This window comes from Lagenorhynchus albirostris, chromosome 15 (genome assembly GCF_949774975.1).
Source record: "Lagenorhynchus albirostris chromosome 15, mLagAlb1.1, whole genome shotgun sequence".
NCBI lineage: Eukaryota > Metazoa > Chordata > Mammalia > Artiodactyla > Delphinidae > Lagenorhynchus > Lagenorhynchus albirostris.
In genome coordinates this window covers 85,309,577-85,330,107 of record NC_083109.1, presented here as the reverse complement: position 1 = coordinate 85,330,107, position 20,531 = coordinate 85,309,577, and the positions used below count along the sequence as shown (strand labels likewise).

The following is a 20,531-nucleotide window of genomic DNA, read 5'->3' as shown; positions in this document are numbered from 1 at the left end:
GGTAACATTGCATTACCAATGTACCAATTATGGAATGCAGTGATCAGCACAATGGCAAAATAAACTCTATATTTAAATTCTATATATTCAGTACAGAAGAAACCAGCTATACGTACAATTTAATGTAAAAACAGTCTCAATTTTGGCACTGTTAATATGCTATTTGATGATTAATTTGAAAAATACAGTAATTTAAAAGTCCAGTTTAGTAATTCTACAAATTTATCAAAAATTTGAAGTTAAGATAAGGATTCTTTTATTCATTCATTCATTCATTCATTCTATGCTGGGTCTTAGTTGCAACACACAGGATCTTCGTTGCCACATGCGGGATCTAGTTCCCTGACTTGGGATTAAACCCCAGCCCCCCGGCATTGGGAGCGTGAAGTCTTAACCACTGGACCACCAGGGAAGTCCCATTAAGATAGGGATTCTTGAGAAGAAAATTTCTCTATTGAGAAACCTGTGACATTTAGAGTCATAATATATAGGATATCTGGATTCTGGAACAGATTATCTGGGGTTTAAATCATGATTGTACCACATACTGTCTGGGTGGCCTTGAACAAGTTAGTTTCCCTATGCCTCTCTTTACCCATTTGTAAAATGGGTATAATAATGGCATCTATTTTGTAGGGCTTTCATGAAAATTAAATCAAGTAATACATATAAAGCACTTGGAACAGTTTCCGGCATAGTAGATACTCAGTGAACACTAGCTATTACTGTTAATTTTGTTATTATTGTATTTATTCATTGAACGAATATTTATTCAGTATCTACTTTGTTCCTGGCATTGGTTTAGAAATTCAGAAGTGATTGAGATCGTGCATGGGAATCCACTGGGTATAAGTCACGGTTTGTTAGGGCGTGTTGGTGGGAGGAGCTTGGTGAACCTGAAGGATGGGAATGCATCAGCTTTTTGCAGGGAGCTGGGGAGGAGCACTCGGAGTGGAGGAGGAACACAGGCAAGCGGCCCCCCCCCCCCCACCAGGGAGAAAGGGCTTAGCCTGGCTTAAGAGTGAAAAGCAGAGTGTGCTGGAGTGTTCATTCCTGAGTCGAGAGGGTAGGAGGCCTGAAGGATAGACACACCGGATTATGCGGGTGTACCCTGGGGATTTTATTAGAAAAATGATAGAGCTAAAACTGCAAATAAGTCTCCTATGTTCATACACTTTTTAAAAATTAAGGAAGCATCATACAAAAATTGCACAAGTCAGGTACAGGATGATTTTCTATGAATTTTCACAAAGTGAATGGCCCCGTGTAACCATGTTGAGAAATGGATCTTGATGTGCTCTCCACGAGCTGCCCTGTTACACACCTGCCACCATCCCCATCCCCCAGAGGTAACAACGCTCACCCTGACTGACCTCTAACACCACAGACTAGTTTCGCCTGGTTTTGAACTTTTCTGAACTTTTGCATGGAAGCATATGCTCTAATTTTTTCCTGTCTGGCTTCTCTCAGTACACATACGTCTCCATCCGTGGTGTTGTGTGTTGTGTGTAGCAATAGTTGGTTCGTTCCTGTTGCTGCAGGCTGTTCCACTGTATGAACACACATGGGTTTCCAGTGTGATAGCCCCCGGATGTCACTGAAGGAGACGGTGTGTGTGTGAGATGAAAGCTGGATTATGATTCATGTCCATTTATGTATATGTGTTAATCTATATGTATATGTATATGTGCTTATCCTAGTTACCTTTTTTTTTTTTAATAACTAAGTGAAGGTTATATTTTTCTTTTAGAGCCAAGGTATATACCCTTGATTGTTACTTTGAGAATATAATGCCTAGTTAAAACCAAGGCTTGCATCAGCAGAGATTGCCCAGTATGCCGTAAGTAAGTATTAATCACAAGTGGAAATAACTTGGATGAACTTGTCAGGTGCTTTCACATGGTGCTGTCATAGAGCATTCAGCCTTTTGAAATATTGTCTAGGGTACTGCAGGTTTCTAGGGGGTCAAGGATAATTTGCTACTTAATTGGGCCAAATAGCCATCGTTTCTGCTTTTTAAAATTAGGTCTGTTTAAACAAGTGATTGATTAATTGGATGAATGACATTTTCATGTGTACTTCATTCAGTTTTTTTCCTTTCTTTCTTTTTCCTTTAATATTTCAGATGACGTTGTGCCATATTTTAAAACAGAGCCGGGCCTTCCGCAGATTCACCTGGAAGGGAACCGTCTCGTTCTCACTTGCCTCGCTGAAGGGAGCTGGCCCTTGGAATTCAAGTGGATGCACAACGACAGTGAGCTCACCACCTACACCAGCGAATATAAGTAATTGATTGCTTGAAAATAAGATTCTGTTTCAGGTTGATGTGTCTAGAATTTTTGCCTATTGGCCATAATAGCGCAAGCTGGGGGAAATATTGGATTTAATTTGTAAGGCGTTAAGGATTAAAGGCATAGATTTGAACATATAATCAGAATGTGATTTACTATTCTGATACAGGTTGTATGCACACTTAGGAAGTCTGTCGTTATATTTGTGAAAGTAAGCCCGGTAGTGAAATCACCAGACCAAAGAAGCTGTAGTTACAGAGGAATGCAAGTAGCAGCTTTAGCCTGGTAGATTTGACTTCTTGTGGCAGCTCTCCCACCCGCCAGCATTGTTCCTGTCTGAGGAGCGTGAATGCTTAAACAGGTACCTTTAGGTCATAGCTTCTGGAGCTCTGATTAGTCAACAAATGCCTTCCTGGCTAACTTTCAGAGTTGGGGTGGGGAAAAATGGAACTATGGGAGGATGGACATGAGTACAGCGTCTACACTGAGCAGGAAAAATGAATATGTATTGAACACCTGCCATGTGCTAGGTACTGGGGACTGAGTACAGAGGACAGAGATGGGGGAAACTGGAGATCAGGTTATATCTGAGGTGCAGCTTCACCCAGGAAGCATCAGGATCAGCTTCCCAGCCCTACCTCCTTGCAGTGCTTGATGTTTTTCTAGTTTTGTATCTTTTTACCTCCTGTTCTATGTGAGGATTATGCTGGATACTCCAGTTCTGAGTGGGATGGAGAATTAGCAACTGCCTAAACCAGTCCCAGAGGCCCCCAAATCAGCAGAAATCAGCAGTACCTTGCTCTTATTTAAATGAAATAAGAAAGCGAATTGGCTGTCTAGAGATATTTTTATTTATTTATTTAAACATAATCTTCACTCTTGATTTATTTTTGGCTGCGTGGCATGTGGGATCTTAGTTCCCCAACCAGGGATCGAACCCATGCCCCCTGCAGTGGAAGGGCAAAGTCTTAACCACTGGACCTCCAGGGAAGTCTCTAGAGATATTTTATATAGAGTAATGATCTTCTCAACATGGGGCATAGCCCACCATGCACTCTTTACCTCAGAAGTTATAATATGGTGGTCCATGAACCACATTCAGCCTGCCTGGAACATGGTATGGGTATTTAAAGTATCAGTTTAAAAATATATGTGGATATATGCACAGTAGATATTTCTTAATTGATTGCCAGAATTTAACACTTGTAAGATTTCACATAAAAATCTGCTTTTCAGTCCCTCTTGAACAGTCAGCAGGCATGGCTTCCTGGGTTTGCAGCCCCACACAGAAGCTGGCGCTGGCAGTGCTGTCCTGGGGTACAGGCATGGATACCCAGTTCTCAGCACTCTCTGGTCCCCACCTTGTGCCCTGCTTGCTTTGCCCAGTCCCATTATCCACCTGCCCTGTTTAGACAGAGGAGTTTGTGTCCTCCTCTTTCATCATTAGGCCTGTACTGTCAGAGGATCTGCTGTTGTGAGAACAATTTATCATAATAGTTAAGAGCTTGTTGAAATCAAACAGACCTACGTTTGAATCTGAGCTCATCACCAGTTAGTGTTAGCGGTATGACCTCGGGCAAGAAGCCTGTTAGCCCCACTTTCAGTATCTGCAAAATGGGGGTGATCAAACCTCATTTGTGGTGGTGTGAGCATTAAAAGGCTCTAATATTTTCTGGCCCACCAGCAATCAGTTAATACATTCTATTAAATTCTATTTTATCATGATATGACATGGGGCTTGGTTTGTTAGAAGGGGTATTAGAAAGCAAAAAAAAAAGTGAGCTTAGAAATGAGAACCATTATGAGCAGTGGGCTTCGATGGCAGAGGACTTGAGTTCAGATACTTCTATTCAACTTATTATCTGTTTGACTTTGGACAAGTTATCTAACCAGTTTGATCTTACTTTTCCCATCTGTAAAATGGGTATAATAAAACCCACCTTAGAGGGTTCTCATAAAAACTAAATGATACCATGTTTCGTATGCCCCAGGAAGAAGGAAGTGAGGTTTCAAAAGAATCCATATTGTTTTTCCTCATAAAAAGAAGTAGTGATGTGGGTGATCTGTAACAGTGGTCTTAAACCTGGGGTATATGCCATGGACAGTGGCAAAGGAACAGTTTTTTAGATCTTCAGTTTCCACGTGCATGTTTTCTGAAATTGAGCTACCTGAGAACATGCTTCTGTGTTGGCACCTGCCAGTTCTCTTTTCATACCTGCTTTGTGTTATCTCTTCCACTTCTCAAAAGAAGGACACGCCTTTCCCAGTGAGTCTTCTGTGAAACCACACCTTCAGGGTGCAAGACAAGCAGAGTTTAAAATATTGGGCTTGGAGAAGCCTCTTTTAAACATCCCATAGAAGAGCTCCTTGCCTTCACTCTATACATACTACTTTTAAGGGCAGAGTATGACACTAGAAATGGGATCCTTTGACCAATCTTGGGGTTTTCTTAATTCAGATGTATGGGTGGTCAGCAAGAACTGTACCATGTTTTTGTGAACAACCTTCCCTTTTCCCTTCTCCAGCCATCATCAAAGTATATATTTGTGCCTCAAGGAACGTTTATGAGAACAAAGCAGAGAAACATCTGCAAGAGTTACCGCGGGCAAGAGGCACCTTGTTTTATCCAGGCTGCAGACATAGTGGAATGCGCTGTGGTGTACACACACTTCCACATAATAGAATTAGAATTTTCAAGATGTGTTAGAAATAAAAAGCCCTTTGAGAAATACTCTTCCCTGAAACACACTTGTCTTCGTTTCACCTACCCAGAAGTGAAAAGAGCTCGGGGAGGCTTCAGTGATAGATCTCAACGAGGAGGGGGTGAAAAGTTCTGTTTATTTTCATCAGATCAATGTGCCCTCCCGATGTAGAAGGACCATGCACTATAGGAAAGTTTGTGCTTTGTATTTTCTCATTCATTCGGAAGACACTTCCGTTAACTTTTGCAAAAAGATATCATTTGCTATTGTAAATCCATACGCATTTTTATCACTTCAGTGTGTTTTGCTTGCTGGTGTGCAACAGCCTCTTCTCTACTTGTTCATGTCTTCGTGTACTCGTTAGATTTAAACTAACTGTATGCAGATATGTGGCCAGTACCTTCTTTTCTTTTTGTAGTAAATGTCTACCCAGTTCTGTTCATTCTAATAGTAAATAACTTTACATTCAATAAAATGTGAAGTAATTGAATAAACAGACACTTTCAAGAGACATAGCTCCTTCTAAGTTTTTAATGTTTAATAATTATTTTTCAAAATTTGTAATACATTGATGTTGTTTTCATTAGCTGTGTGGTAATAATAATTACAATCCACAAGTAATCCAGATGAAATTTTTTTTAAGTGCTTAGACCATTTTGACAAAAGGAAATTCTTTTTAAATTACCATTTATTTGTATATTTTTATTTCAGAGAAGTATGTTGAGTAATAAATAATATCTTTCAGACATAGAAAAATGTTACATTAGAATAAAATTCTGTGGGATAAATGGATTTAATACTCAAGTTCAAAGAGTAAAAAGAAACAGTATGAAAGCTCTGTCAGTTCATTTTTTTTTTTTTTTTTTTTTTGCAGTACATGGGCCTCTCACTGTTGTGGCCTCTTCTGTTGCGGAGCACAGGCTCTGGATGCGCAGGCTCAGCGGACATGGCTCACGGGCCCAGCCACTCCGCGGCACGTGGGATCTTCCCGGACCGGGGCACGAACCCGTGTCCCCTGCATCGGCAGGCGGACTCTCAACCACTGTGCCACCAGGGAAGCCCTCTGTCAGTTCATTTTTAAGAAATAGAAAGTGTGTATATCAAAATCATTATATTAACTTCCATTGGATACATTTAAAACAGTGTGTGACCGTTTTATTTTAAAACATATACTATGCCATTATTATATATGCAACTATTTAAACTTCTATATGATAGAACAATTTTGGTGTCAACTTAAAAATATGCGAGGAGGGCTTCCCTGGTGGCGCAGTGGTTGAGAGTCTGCCTGCCGATGCAGGGGACGCGGGTTCGTGCACCGGTCTGGGAAGATCCACGTGCTGCGGAGCGGCTGGGCCCGTGAGCCATGGCCGCTGAGCCTGCGCGTCCGGAGCCTGTGCTCCACAACGGGAGAGGCCACAACAGTGAGAGGCCCGCGTACCGCAAAAAAAAAAAAAAAGCGAGGAGATTGAGCTCTTTTTTGCCTTGCTCTTTGCATCGGCTAATTTACCTGTTAACCTGACACACCCTGGATAATCCTCAAGAAGACAAAGCATTGTTGCTTGATTGAAGCAGGATTGAGAAGGTGGTTCATTATATATGCACCATTAAAACAGGGTAGATGCTTCACTACCATTTCACCAGAAACTCGTTAGGAAGATATTGGTTATTCTGAAGCAAAAACGGTTTAGGTTAGACGTGATAAATTATATTCTGTTCACTGAAGGCTTCAGACACTGAGATGGGTTATTAAGGATCCATTGTATTTTGTCATCATTTTTTTCAAGATATAAAACCTGTCTAAAAATCTTAGCTATTTTTTCAAATTACTCTTTCATCTGCTTCCTTCCAATAATCACCTTCAGCTGTCATATGTTAACCTTCAGGAGGCTGCTGTAAGTCTCAAATTGGAAAACATACTCTAAAAACGGTAGCTGTTTCCTAACTCCACCCTTTGGTGTCAGTTATGAAAGTGCTAACCCTAAAAAAAGCAAATATTTAATATAAATTCAGCTTTTCCGTCTTTGACAAAAAATAACATTTTCTTTGCTGCTTGTGTTATAAACTACACAATGAATTTTAGTAAGTTTCAAATGTTATATTATTCATATTGATGCTTATATCCATGTTTAGGACAGGTGGCTACACTGAGAAAATGAGAGTAGTTCAGTAATTAAACAAAGTTGCTTAAGTGTCATAGGCAGATTTGTACCCATTTTTTTCCCCCAGAAAATAGTTACTGTAAATCATTTTTTCTACTTTGGGATAAAAAATATTTTGTAATTATATTCAAAATATATATATGCCCAAAATTTCTAGTGCTAGGCACAATACTCGTTCCAGCAGGAGGAATAATTGGATACTCTAAACTGCAGAAAATCTTATAGTCTCCTTACATGATCTGCCTCTGGCTCAATTTCTGTTACAGTAGAAACAGTAGAAATTTGATGGATGTTTATCTTTTTATTTCAGTAAAAAATAGGAATGGTTAAGGGAAAATTTACTTTTTCTTATGTCCTATAAAAGGACGAAAATTCTACAAGATCAGTAAAATTTATTAAGTACCTGGGAATAACCTTTATAAGAAATGAGTAGAACATGAAGAAAAGTAGAAAACCTCACTGAGAGAGTTGAAGGAGAATTCCAGATAGGTAATCTAAACAGCCGGAACACTGGACAAAGTATATGGAATAATTGTTTTCAAGATACTGGACGTCAGGCAACCGAAGGTGTAATGGCTGAGAGATGGAAAACCAGCAAGGTGAGCCCTGTGATTGCTCGGGTTACTGCCCTGAGAGAATTTCCAGGTGTGGCACAGAGAGGGAGAAAACAGGTGAAACCTGGAGGGATCCCTGCGGTGAAGGGAGCCGAAAGTTCAGAGAGATCAAGGCAGAGTACTGGAGAGGAGAGAGCTGTGGAGAGAGTGAACTCTGGAGATCCTCAGAGGTTCTTTGTCTAGTATTTGGCAGATTATTCACCAGCACGTTCATGTAAAGAGACTGCCCAAGACCAGGGCCCAGGGACCCAAAAAGTGGAGGCAGTAGTTCCCCAGGTTCACACAGCGTGAGGTTCAGTGCCTCTTCTCAGCAGCCAGACTGAAAAACTTTGTAATCCATGGGGTTATTGGATAAGGGTACACAGAAGTGTCCTGGGTCTGTAGTGGGGGTTACTAACCCTGGACCGAATATAGCTCTGGTCCTGCCTAAGAAATCTTAAAAGCAAGACCAGAAAGCATCAGACCATTTCCAGGTATCTTTGCGGCACTGGAGAAGGAAGCTCAGGAATATTTATAGGAATACAGAAATATCCAGCACCAAAATTTACAATGTCTAGAATCCAGTCAGAGATTATCAGGCATGTAAAGAAGGAAAGCATGACCCAAGATGAGAAAAATCAATCAACTGAAACCAAACCAAAGCTGACACAGATGTTAGGGTTAGCAGAGAAGTGCGTTGAAACGTCATAACTGTACTCCATGTGATCAGAATGTCTGAGATGAAAAACACATTGGATAGGACTAGCAGCAGATTAGACATGCAGAAGAAAATATTAGTAAACTTTAAAATATAGCAGTATAACTCTTCAAAATGAAAGGCAGATAGGAAGAAAAAGAAGTCAAACACAATGAAAAGACCATTAGTGAATTACAGGACAACATCAAATGGCCTAATATATGTATAACTGGAATCCCAAAGGAGGCAGGGGTGGAAAAGTATTTGAATAAATAATACTGAAAAATTTTTACATTTGATGAAAACTACAAACTCATCAATGCAAGAAGCTCAACAACAGATCCCAATAATGGAGTTACTAGCCACTGCAATAAGAAAAAGAAATAAAAAGCATCTAGATTGTAAGAGAAGATGTAAAAATGTATTTTACTGAGGGTTACATGATTGCAGAAAATGTGATATCTTTAAAAAGCTGCTAAAATTTATGTGTTTAGCAGTGTTACAGAATACAAGATGAGCATACAGAAATCTGTTATATTTCTGTATACTAGGAAAGAATAATCTGCAATCTATTAAAATTTATAAGTTTTATTAAAAATATCTTATATATTTTTAAAATATCTTCAGAAATCTTAGAGATAAATCTGACGTGGAATTTGTAACATTTTTACACTAAAAACTATAAAGCGTTGCCTAAGGAAATAAAAGAAGACCTAAATAAATGGACAGATATTCCATGTTCATGTGTCTGAAAATTCAGTATTACTGCCGTGTCAGACTTTCCCAGATTGATCCCTTGCCCATATCCTTTAGGCTTGAGACCCTGAGACAGAACTTCATCACTAAGCCATGAGTTAGACTCCTATACCTGTTTTTTTGTTTTTTTTTTTTTTTTTTTTTTGCGTTACGCGGGCCTCTCACTACCGCGGCCTCTCCCGTTGCGGGGCACCGCCTCCGGACGCGCAGGCTCAGCGGCCATGGCCCACGGGCCCAGCCGCTCCGCGGCATGTGGGATCCTCCCGGACGGGGGAACGAACCCGTGTCCCCTGAATTGGCAGGCGGACTCCCAACCACTGCGCCACCAGGGAAGCCCGCTGTTTTTTTTATTTTGTTTTGTTTTGAACCTGCTGAGTCCCGTACTCATCAGGAAAGGTCCGTTTAATTGAGAACGCTTTTCTTAAGTGAAACGCAACCAGTTGGTTTCTTCATCAACCAGCCAAACTGAGTGCGACTCCCACCTACAGTTTCCCACAAAGGGCTGAGTTCCCCAGGTTGTTGACCTTCAGTTTTCTTAACCTTGTTTACAGTCATTCTTTTCTCCTGGTTCACTCTTCATTGGTCCTGTCCTCTGGGAGCTGCCTAGCTCACAACAACAACAACAGGTTGTATTTTGGTTCAAATGAACTAGTCTTGCCCATTTTGACTAAGTATTGGGTTGGCCAAAAAGTGCCTTCAGTTTTTAAGTAAAAATAAAAGACATGTTTTTCATTTTCACCAAGAACTTTATTGAACAACGTATTCACGCATTTGTTCCACTACCTTCTGCCGTTTTTCAGGCAACTTCATAATTCCGTCTTCCCAAAACTTTCTATCTTTTTGAGCAAAGAACTGTTCCAGGTGCTTTTATAGTCTTCCAGGGAATTGAAATTTTTTCCATTAAGAGAATTTTGTAATAGACCTAAATAAATGGAAATCCAAAGGTGCAATGTCTGCTGAATACGGCAGATGAATCAGAACTTCGCAGCCAAGCTTTGGCAGTTTTCGCCGGGTCATCAAAGAAACAAGCAGCCTTGCGTTACCCTGACAGAAGATTATGCGTTTTCTGTTGACTGATTCTGGACGCTTTTCGTCAAGCGCAGCTTTCGGTTGGTCTAATCGGGATCAGTACTTGTTGGAATTAATCGTTTGGTTTTCCGGAAGGATCTCGTAATAGAGGACTCCCTTCCAATGCCACCATACATACAACATCACCTTCTTCGGATGAAGACGGGCCTTTGGTGTGGTTGGTGGTGGTTCATTTTGCTTGCCCCACGATCTCTTCCATTCCACAGTATTGTACGGTATCCACTTTTCATCGCTCGTCACAATTTGTTTTAAAAATGGAATGTTTTCATTACATTTAAGTAGAGAATCACATGTGGAAATACAGTCAAGAAGGTTTTTTTTCGCTTAGCTTATGTGGAACCCAAACGTCAAAGCGATTAACATCACCAAGCTGGTGCAAATGATTTTCAACGCTTGATTTGGATATTTTGAGTATGTCGGCTGTCTCCTACATGGTATAGCGTTGATTGTTCTCAATTAATGTCTCAATTTGATTGCTATCAACTTCATCTGGTCTACCCGACCGTGGAGCATCTTCCAGTGAGAAATCTCCAGCACGAAACTTCGCAAACCACTTTTGACACGTTCGCTCAGTCACAGCACTTTCTGCATACACTGCACAAATCTTTTTGCATTTCAGTTGCATTTTTACTTTTCTTGAAGTAATAAAGCATAATATGACAAAAATGTTGCTTTTTTCTTCTATCTTCAATATTAAAATGGCTACACAAAAATTCACCAATTTTGATGTCTTTTTTTAAAGTGCACGCTGATATGCCAGCTGTCACATACAGTCTAACAAAATTGTTTCAAATGAAGTTAAAGACAACTAAGTGCTACTAGAGCCATCTTGCAAAAAAGACCAAATGAACCTTTTCGCCAACCCAACCCAGTAGAACCCTTTACAGTCCCAGGGTGCTTAAGGCTTGGGGTAACTTTCTTATTTCTTAGTGCCCAAGATGTGCATGGTTGGGCACTTGGTGTAACGCTTTCAACCTGATTTTGGCCTTTCTTCTATATCCCATGGTTATATTTAGGAGCCCTGGAATTAACAAATGAATGTTTCATTCCTAAGGCATCACGTCCATTTGTCTATTTGTTTATAAGGAAGGGGAAGATAAACTTTGGCAGGTAAAAGTGTGTGGACTATTCTCATCTCATTCCTAGTCAAAGTATCTGACATTGATTTCCAGGGCTTAAAGTGGTATGATTCTGTGCTCTCTTGTTCGATTTTGATCTCTAATATTAATATGGTGTGTCCCAATGCTTATATCTCTCCCACAGAGTTGTGTATTTGCTTCTGATTTTAATTGACCATCTTTTCAACTCCATGTGGTCATAGCAGATATGATTGTTTCCGGAGAATTTCTGAAGCAGAGTAGCATTGACCTTTTAAAAGTTCTTACTGGAGATGACTTGGATTTGAAGAAGTGATTCCATTTGGGTCATTCATCTCAGGATCATCGTGGGTTCTAATGGAGAACTTTAGCCAGAGTGACCAAACAAGTCTGTAACATGATTTCAAGAAGTGCTTCCACGAGACAAGTGAAAGCTTTTTCATTTACGTTTCTAATTCACTTGTGCTAATATTGCAACACTTAATAGCTTAGGTCTTCTTTCCATTGTGTTTTGGTGTGGATCATTTTGACTGTGTAGAAACTAACATTTCCCCTCATATTTTAACCCTTCATATAACGGTTCTAGATGTTTTTTTTTTAATATCTCTAGAGAACCTGGCAATATAAAGAATTAAGTAAACAGATGAATAAAGGACTTTTAGCTCTAAAAAAATCTCTGTCTTTCACAAAGATTTTCTGAAACTCCATTCTTACTGACTTGAGAGAGCATTTTCTCCTAATGACAGATCTGACAGACTAGTTCCGGTCATGTGTCCATGTTTACCAAAATGTGAATTTCTCCTTTACTGTCCCTGGTTTGATAATAGAAGGTAGGAATGGAGGAAGAATGAATGATCCCAAAACATTGTTACTGTTAGAGAAAATCACATAAACCACAATCCCAGAAGAAGATTCTTAGTAACTTTTCAATGTTAACGCTAGAAATTTTGAATTGGTGTTTATAAGTGAATATAAAATTTAAATGTGGTTATTCCTGGTATGTGGATACCCAGCATGCAGTTGATCCCTGGAGGGCTTACAGTCCCCAGATTTATATTCCCAGACAGATTCCATAGATGCTTACTTAGCCCATCCCCAGCAGGGACCTGTTTATTGCCTCTTTCAACTTAATGCAGAATTTTAAGTAAATGAAATAGAGATTAAAGGACTTTTGTGAGTATGATGTTCCTGTCGGCTAACTTGCATCTTTATTATGCTGTTTACTTTAACTTCATACTGATTACTGTAACTCTTTGGAAAGGATTCAAAGCATAACCATCAATTTGCTTAACGTCTAAGACCTGTTAGTGAGCTGGACACGTGTCCGTCTCTTTGTTAACAAGTTTCAGGCTGGATGTTTCATTTCACTCTTTGCTTGTGGCAGAAGCCCGCTATGGACTCATTCCACTTTTGACTGTTGCTGTATTTTAAATGTTCATATAGGAAATTTATAAAAATAAAATTGAAAATACAATTATTTGTAATCTTGTTTCCAAAAATAGGATGGTTTTCTACTTTTCTTTTCTTTTTTTTTCCTTTTCTTTTCTAAGAAAAGTAGAAAACCTATCCTTCCAAGAAGGATATAAAGGGCTTAGTTCTGTATTTTTTTTTTTTTCTTAAACCTTTTTTCACTTTAAAGATAATAATGGGCTTTGGGCCAAGATATGAAAGTTTATTATAGAACTTGGTTGTTTATTTTCATGCAGAATAGATACTTTCATACCAGAATAGATATCTTCATACTTTAATTTTTAAAAAATTAAAGCTGTGGGGAATAGTCTTGTCTGGAGTGGCATAAAATGAATGTAGACCCCCCCCCAAAAAAAAGAAAAAAATCTTATATCTAATTTTAATGGGTATGAAAATTCTTTCTCATGGATCGAGTTATGTCCACTGACCTTAGAGGGGGAAGTATGGGTTTTCTGTTCTATATCAAAGATGTGGTTTCGTTATTCTGAACTGTGACAGGTCTCTGTAGACCTGTGTGCTTAGAGCATTTAACTCTTGTTGGGAAGAACTGCTCAACAGTAACTGTTCCAAAGCAGATAGTATTTTGTCAGACATTTTCTAAAATTTCAGTGGCTCATGGCAGGAATACTCCTTATAAAAGATTAATTAGTCTCAGTTTTGGGGGGACTGTTTACCACTTAATGATTCTTAGTGGTTAGCTGGGAAGCCATGATTTTTTAAAAAGAGATGATTCAGTGAGGCGTTATTTGGGTTTTTCTGTGACCATGGTGAGTACCTAGTAACTTCAGAAGCTTTTTCAACCAAAGTTATTTTGGCTACATTCTGGGGAGTTCTAGGACAAGCCAAACAAGCCCTCTCTCGTTGAAACAAAAAAGGAAGTTGTCACCTGGACATTGGGTTGCTCTTACAGTCACTGGGCTGACTGGACATTGGGCAGGACCAGAGGGAGGCGAGCCCATCAGAGCCAAGTTGCCCCAAGAGCCAGTCCCACAGGGTCCTGCTGCTGGTACTGCTGGACCCTGGTTGCCGCTGCTTGAGCCACTGCCGCTATGGGCCCTGGACACTTGCACCGTTCCCCAGTCCAGGGCTCCATGGCGCCCCACCGCTGCTGCTGTTGGACAGATTCTCCTTTAGCCCTGCCCCTGTGCATCGCCAGCCCCAGATCTGGAAGCCCAGCGCACGTGTGTGCAGTGGTCCTGTGGTGTCTCATTCCTGTGCCCTGCTGGTGTAGGGGTCCGCCTCCACCAGAACTCATGGTGGAGAACCCTGCAAATTTAAGAACATGGTGCAGACCCCAGGCACACAAAAAATGTCAGATATCCTCTCCAGGCGGGGCTAGTCGAGCGATTGTTCACAGACGGAAATGGACCTAAAACTGCTTCTTAGAGAAATTCTAGAGTTGCTCTTGTTGCCCATTCCGAGTGGCAGTTCGGAACTGAGGTAGTCTCCTACGTAGCAGAAATGAGCGTTTAAACCCTTGGGTTTGTTGTGACTTTGTGTTTGATTTTCTTTAATTTGCTCTTCCTGATAATGAACTAGCCCTGGAAAAGGTTCTGTTAGTCTAGTAGATTCTGCCTTGAAACAGTGAATACAAACATTCCCAGCTGTGCTTATTTGAAACAGGAGCAGGCATTTTCTATATTTGAGTGGCATATGGTGCTAGGATTTGATCATACTTATAAGGAGCCAGGAAACTTTCTCTGCTTAAAAATGTGTGTTTATAAACAATAGGCTTCCAGTGAATATTCCCATCTGTTGGGTAAACATAATTTGTGTAGGAATTCCTGTAATAGGTGGAGTACTTTGCCACTTTTTTGTATATTTTTTCCCTGGTGAGACATTAGACTAAAGAGACAGTACAAAACAGCATATGCCTAATATTCAGTTTTGTATCTGTTTCTCCCAGTTGTTTGAAAGCAGTGCTGTTTTTGTGCATTAGTACACAGGATTACTGTAGAAATTCATAAGAATATAAATTCTAGGGCTTCCCTGGTGGCGCAGTGGTTGAGAGTCCGCCTGCTGATGCAGGGGACGCGGGTTCGTGACCCGGTCCGGGAAGATCCCACATGCCGTGGAGCGGCTGAGCCCGTGCGCCGTGGCCGCTGAGCCTGCACATCCGGAGCCTGTGCTCCGCAACGGGAGAGGCCACAGCAGTGAGAGGCCCTCATACCACAAAACCAAAACAAACAAAAAAACCAAAACAAACAAACAAAAAGAATATAAAATCTATTCAGGATACTGCAAAAAAGGAAAAATGAAATGAATAACAATCGTATAAATGTGGTTAGCTTGCAATGATGAAACTGCTCTTGTAGTTTTTCAAATATGTACTCCAATAACTTGTGTTATTTCTTTCCCAAAAGCTTTTATTGACTTTGTTTTAACCTAATCTCAAAATCTCTCCTAATTACAATCATAGTGTGTAATCAAAGCTGCTCATCCTTCTAGTCTTGATTTGTAATTTAAATAAATGGCATTTTGACTCTTTGTGTTCAGTTTGGTATTGTCCTGATTGTCTGCACTAATTAATTTTTTGTTTGAGATAAACCATTCCTCAGAATAGAATAAAATTTTGAAGACTGAGACTCAGCAGTATTTTTTCATAAAATATTTTATTAATCTTGCTCGTAAGATCTCAAGATGTTTATCAGAGGGTAAACACGCTCTGATTAATATTTGCTTAATACTGAATTACCTGTATTGTCCAAATGTTTCATTCATTTAAAAGTTATGCCTATCAGTTCCTTTTTCCAGTTGACTAATTGGACATACTTGAATAAAAAGAGGTGCGATTAGTTGGATATAAGTGATGTTAAGGTATGTGTAAGATCTGAGCAAATAAAGCATACCATACTTGGTGCCTTTTACCTGATTTTTTTTTTTTCTAGGTTTCTCTGATTATACTTTGTAAGAGGAAATATTTTTAACTTGAAGATAACTATTATCAGAACATGTTTTTAGAAAGCATAGCATCACTGTGTTTTCTCTTTGTTTTGGAAAGTAGGCTCCTATTTGATTGGGTTTTAGCTCTCTTATTCTTTCTTAGGATAGGCACCCTCCCATGTGTGAAAATCAAGCCTTAGTCTTTTATTGATTGATTGATTCATTGATTGATTGCTGTGTTGGGCCTTCGTTCTGTGCGAGGGCTTTCTCCAGCTGCGGCAAGTGGGGGCCACTCTTGATCGTGGGCCTCTTACTGTCGCGGCCTCTCCTGTTGCGGAGCACAGGCTCCAGACACGCAGGCTCAGTAGTTGTGGCTCACGGGCCCAGTTGCTCCGCGGCATGTGGGATCCTCCCAGACCAGGGCTCGAACCCGTGTCCTCTGCATTGGCAGGCAGATTCTCAACCACTGCGCCACCAGGGAAGCCCCTTATTCTTGATTTTTGGTGAATATGGCTTAGAAACCAATTAAATGCACTCTTCTAGGTAGCACGAAAGGGTTGAGCTCCGGAGCTGCAGAACTCACATGAAGTGGTCCTCGGTTGTACCTCCTGCTTGTTCGTGGATTTAAAAATATCCTGAATTATAAAACTAACCATAAACCTAAACCAGGGCTTTTATGGAAACTGTATCTTCTAGCTACTTTGTCCCCCCTATAAAATTTACTGACGTTTTTAGAAAGGCATTGATTTGAGGGATGGTTACTTATAGTCATAGGAATGGAAAATACAAATGAAATAACCTCCCAGTCAATCAAAAAAGTTTTAGAAGTTCATGTCAGGCCATATGTGAAGTAAGGAAAGTGTGTAAATGGTGTTGGGAGATGTCTGCTCGCTATGGGGACTGGAGAGGGGAGTTGTGCCCTGATGTCACTGCCTGCTTTGCCTGAATGACACCTGTGTCTCATCCTGCATTGTTTGAACTTTGATGCAGAATGGCACAACACATTATGTGAAGACCATTGCCAGTTCTAGAAATAATTTTTAGAAATTCTGAGAGATAAAATTATAAGAAAAACATTGAAAGGTCTGGTTTACTTGTAATGATTTTTAGCTATTTAACAGTTCTTATTCATTCAGGCAGTTTTGAGTGATATCTATTGATACTACGTGATGGCACAGGGGTACAATGGTGAACAAGACAGTTCCAGAACCTAGCTTCATGTGATATTTACAGTCTAGTTGGAGAGACAAATAGCAAGTAAATAATCTCACAAATCAATTGCAGTAGCAGTAAGTGTGTAGGTCAGGGAAAGCTTGCGTAGATATTAGTTTATCAAAAATTAAATATTTTTGGTACTAGATACCAAAGTATACTAGATGAGATGCCAAGGCTGGCTGCCTAGGTACGGAACCATTAACACTGCTTTTTGGTGTTTGGCAGGTATGTTATTCCATCTTTACAGAGGCTGGATGCTGGGTTTTACCGCTGTGTGGTTCGAAACAGAATGGGCGCCCTCTTGCAGAGAAGATCAGAAGTTCAAGTCGCATGTACGTGAACACTGAAAAGACCTACAAATGTTAAATAACAAAACACTGAGCAAAATCACTTTAACCACGGTGGGAGTCGAGTTTCTATCTTGGGTTCTATTTGGAATAGTATAGTTTCTAAAATCGATTGAGAGAAGTAAATAGCTAATGCAGCTGGTCTGACGATGATCTGGGGCTAATGAGGTAAATGCCACTGTTTTCAATTCAATAGATAAGGCTCTGTTGAGGATTTAGAAAATGAGCAAGATGCCTTCTGTTTTATGAGTTAGCTGCTCTTAGCTTTTATCATATCCAGGTTCAGATATTTTTAAAATAAAAGATTAAATCCAATTAGTTAAATTTTTATCAATTCATATTCAATTCTTTGCAGTGATTTGTTTAGAAATCCTTCAGCTGCACAACAAAAAGTACGTGGATAGCATGTATTAATGCTGTAGTGAATTAATTCTCTACTGGGCAGGCCATTGTGGAGAATGAAACCTTTAAAAGTAACTGGAGGGGATATCGGAATGCAGGGGCCTTGAATTTTGGTGTAGTCTTTAGGAGGATGTGGAGAGGGAAGTTGGCTGATGCAAAACATTTAATACTTTCCTAGTCCAAAATCTGTGATGGGTAGGGTCCATCTAAAATGGCCTGTAGGCTTTATTATATTTTGAATTTACTACCAAAATGTCTCTTCATTTAAAAGAAAGCAAGAAGTGTTAAGAAATTTTAAATTACATATAAATATGTTATAATAGATTTAGAGAACTCTAAAAAGCTCCTAAATTGGGGTGTGTGAACCAATGATGACAATATTTTCTCATATGTCATTTTGACCCCCGTTAAGGCTTGTGGTTTTCAGTGTTACTGTATAAATTAAAATAATTTCTAGTTATTCTACTTTTCTACAGTAATTACTAGTGACTGGGTAAGGTGCTGTTGCTATACATGTTTAGTTATAGTTTTAATTACTAGGGAGGCTTACATTTTTCTGAACTGTGTTGGTGAAGTCACTCAACTAAACCTGTCTTCAGAATAATTCAGAACTTTTATTCAATTGAATAATTGAAAACATAATTCATAAATAAAAAATTAAGGTCAATACCCAAAACATATTTGAATAAGCTTAGAATTTATTATATTTAATAAATTGTTTAATATAATATCCTTGTTTCTATCCTTTACCTCTAGCGCTAGATTTTATCTCTTTTCTCCTTCTCTTTGATAACAAATTTCACTTTACTTTAAAATAACCGTGCATATTTTCCTAATCTGTTTCATTTGTTTCATCTTTTCCTAGGCTATTAAACACTGCTTGTAACATAGTCAATAATTTCTTCTGGATCACAAATCCGTTGATAATAGAGATCTTTTATGGACTGTTCCAAATTTATATGCGTTCAGACAAAAATGTAGTATATATGCCATATCAATGTGTGTATACATATATCTGTAGCTAATCATAATATGGAAATTTTTAAAAACTATCAAATGGTACTGATTTAAAAATTGGCCACATATACCCACATTCTAAAGACCGGGGTTTTTTTCCTGTGATCTCATTTTTTAAATGTTGTAAACCAGTAGCACAAAGACTGGAACAAAATCTACCTGCCCCCAATTAAGTCAGTAGTATGGGGTTTGGAGAACCCTCTAAAAATTAATCAATGGTTAAATATTTCTCCCAAAAGATCTTTTAGGGAGCATTCACCCCAGAAACAAAGAAAAGGAGAAATTGAGCAGGACAGCGGCAGGTGCCTGGGTAGAACCAGCTGGAGAGATCTGGGAGCCGGGGGATGTCTGAAATCATTTTATTATCATTTCTGGGAAAATGCTTCATGTGGCATGAGGATGCTTTTCCACAATTTATTTCAATATTAAAATTGGTTGCAAACATTTCATTGTATTATTGCAGCGACACAAAGACCATGAAGTTCTGCTGATTCGCGCACTTCGTGGGTACTTTGGAGGCACATGCTTTGCCTTATGCTCCACTTTACCGCCCAGTCTGCACTCATCAGCATTACTGCTCGCCTCTGGTCTTACTGCTTAATTATAGCAACATTGGTGACTTTGCAATAAAATATAGTTATTTCCATCTTTGACCTCCCACCCCCTCAAAAAAGAATTTTCTGAAACTTGAAAGGTCTGATTTTTCTTTGCAGATATGGGAAATTTCATGGATACAGATCAGAGAGAGATGGTCCCTCAAGGACATGCAGCTGTGCTCAACTTACTGCCCATCGCCAGCTGCCCCAGACCTCAAGTGACTTGGTTCAGAGAAGGGCACAAGATTATTCCAAGCAACAGAATGTAAGTTGTTCCAAACTTTAAAGTTTAAAATACATCTCATTACACTTGTTGGTACCATTTCCATATTAAGTGTACCAATTAAACTTTGAAAGGACTAACCTGGTCTAGTAGACCTACCTCAATCCTTAATAAACAGCTATTTGAAGACTGGCTTGGAAATTTTTAAGCAGTTTAAGAAAATTGTCATGTGATATTATTCTTTAATATGCCGCATAGCCTAACTAAAGCACCTTTACATACTCTTTATGGTATTTTTTTTCCTTTTTTGAATGCACTTCTGGGATGTCATTTTCATCCTGAGTTGTGTTTAGCGCCAAGTACTGATTTAATGAGCGCTCGTATTTACTCATAGAGCTGTGGGGTTTGTCCCTCTTACTGAGCCGTGTTTGATGCTACTTTCTCTGACGATAAAACAGTAATTGCTGCTTATTTCTCTCTATCCTTTTATCCTACCATGACAGTTTTATTTCCTTTTGTCTAATTAGTGGTTCACCCATCTACTGCAGAGTAGTTGCCTTGTGATTAGTTAAGCATTATTTCAAGGTGTTCTTGCCTACTTCACATTTAAGATATTTATCTAATGCCAAACAGTTTCTGCATTTGGAGCTTTAAGTGATTAAAAAGAACATTTGGTGTATATTTTATAAGTGGGCATTTTGCAAGGTAATTTAAAGATAATATACCGAATATAAAGACTTAGAGGATGGACGTTTCTGAAAGAATTGTGAAATGCTATAAGCTTGGGCTAAACGTCAAATATTTATGCCATCAGATGGTTGCACTCAGACAAAAAAAAATTGTGAGAAGAAAATGCGCTTTTTTTCCCCCAAAAAGGATATGTGAAGGCAATTTGCTGAACAGTTTTCAAATGTGCTTTCTCCCCATCTGAGCATCCGTGCAGTCCCTTCTCTAGGTCCAGTATCGCCGCTCTTCCACTCGGGCGTCAGAG

At 39.3% G+C, this 20,531-nt stretch overlaps 1 protein-coding gene across 1 annotated transcript in view; it reads left to right on the top strand.

Annotated features, from left to right (window-relative positions):
* Positions 1-20,531, top strand: part of SDK1 (sidekick cell adhesion molecule 1) — an 817,812-nt gene that overhangs the window by 285,481 nt on the left and 511,800 nt on the right. Inside the window, exons 2-4 of the mRNA XM_060123048.1 lie at positions 2,126-2,285; positions 17,181-17,287; positions 19,435-19,582. Of these exons, the coding sequence (XP_059979031.1) occupies positions 2,242-2,285; positions 17,181-17,287; positions 19,435-19,582 (299 nt within the window). The 5' untranslated portion in view covers positions 2,126-2,241. The remainder of the gene's footprint in view (positions 1-2,125; positions 2,286-17,180; positions 17,288-19,434; positions 19,583-20,531) is intronic.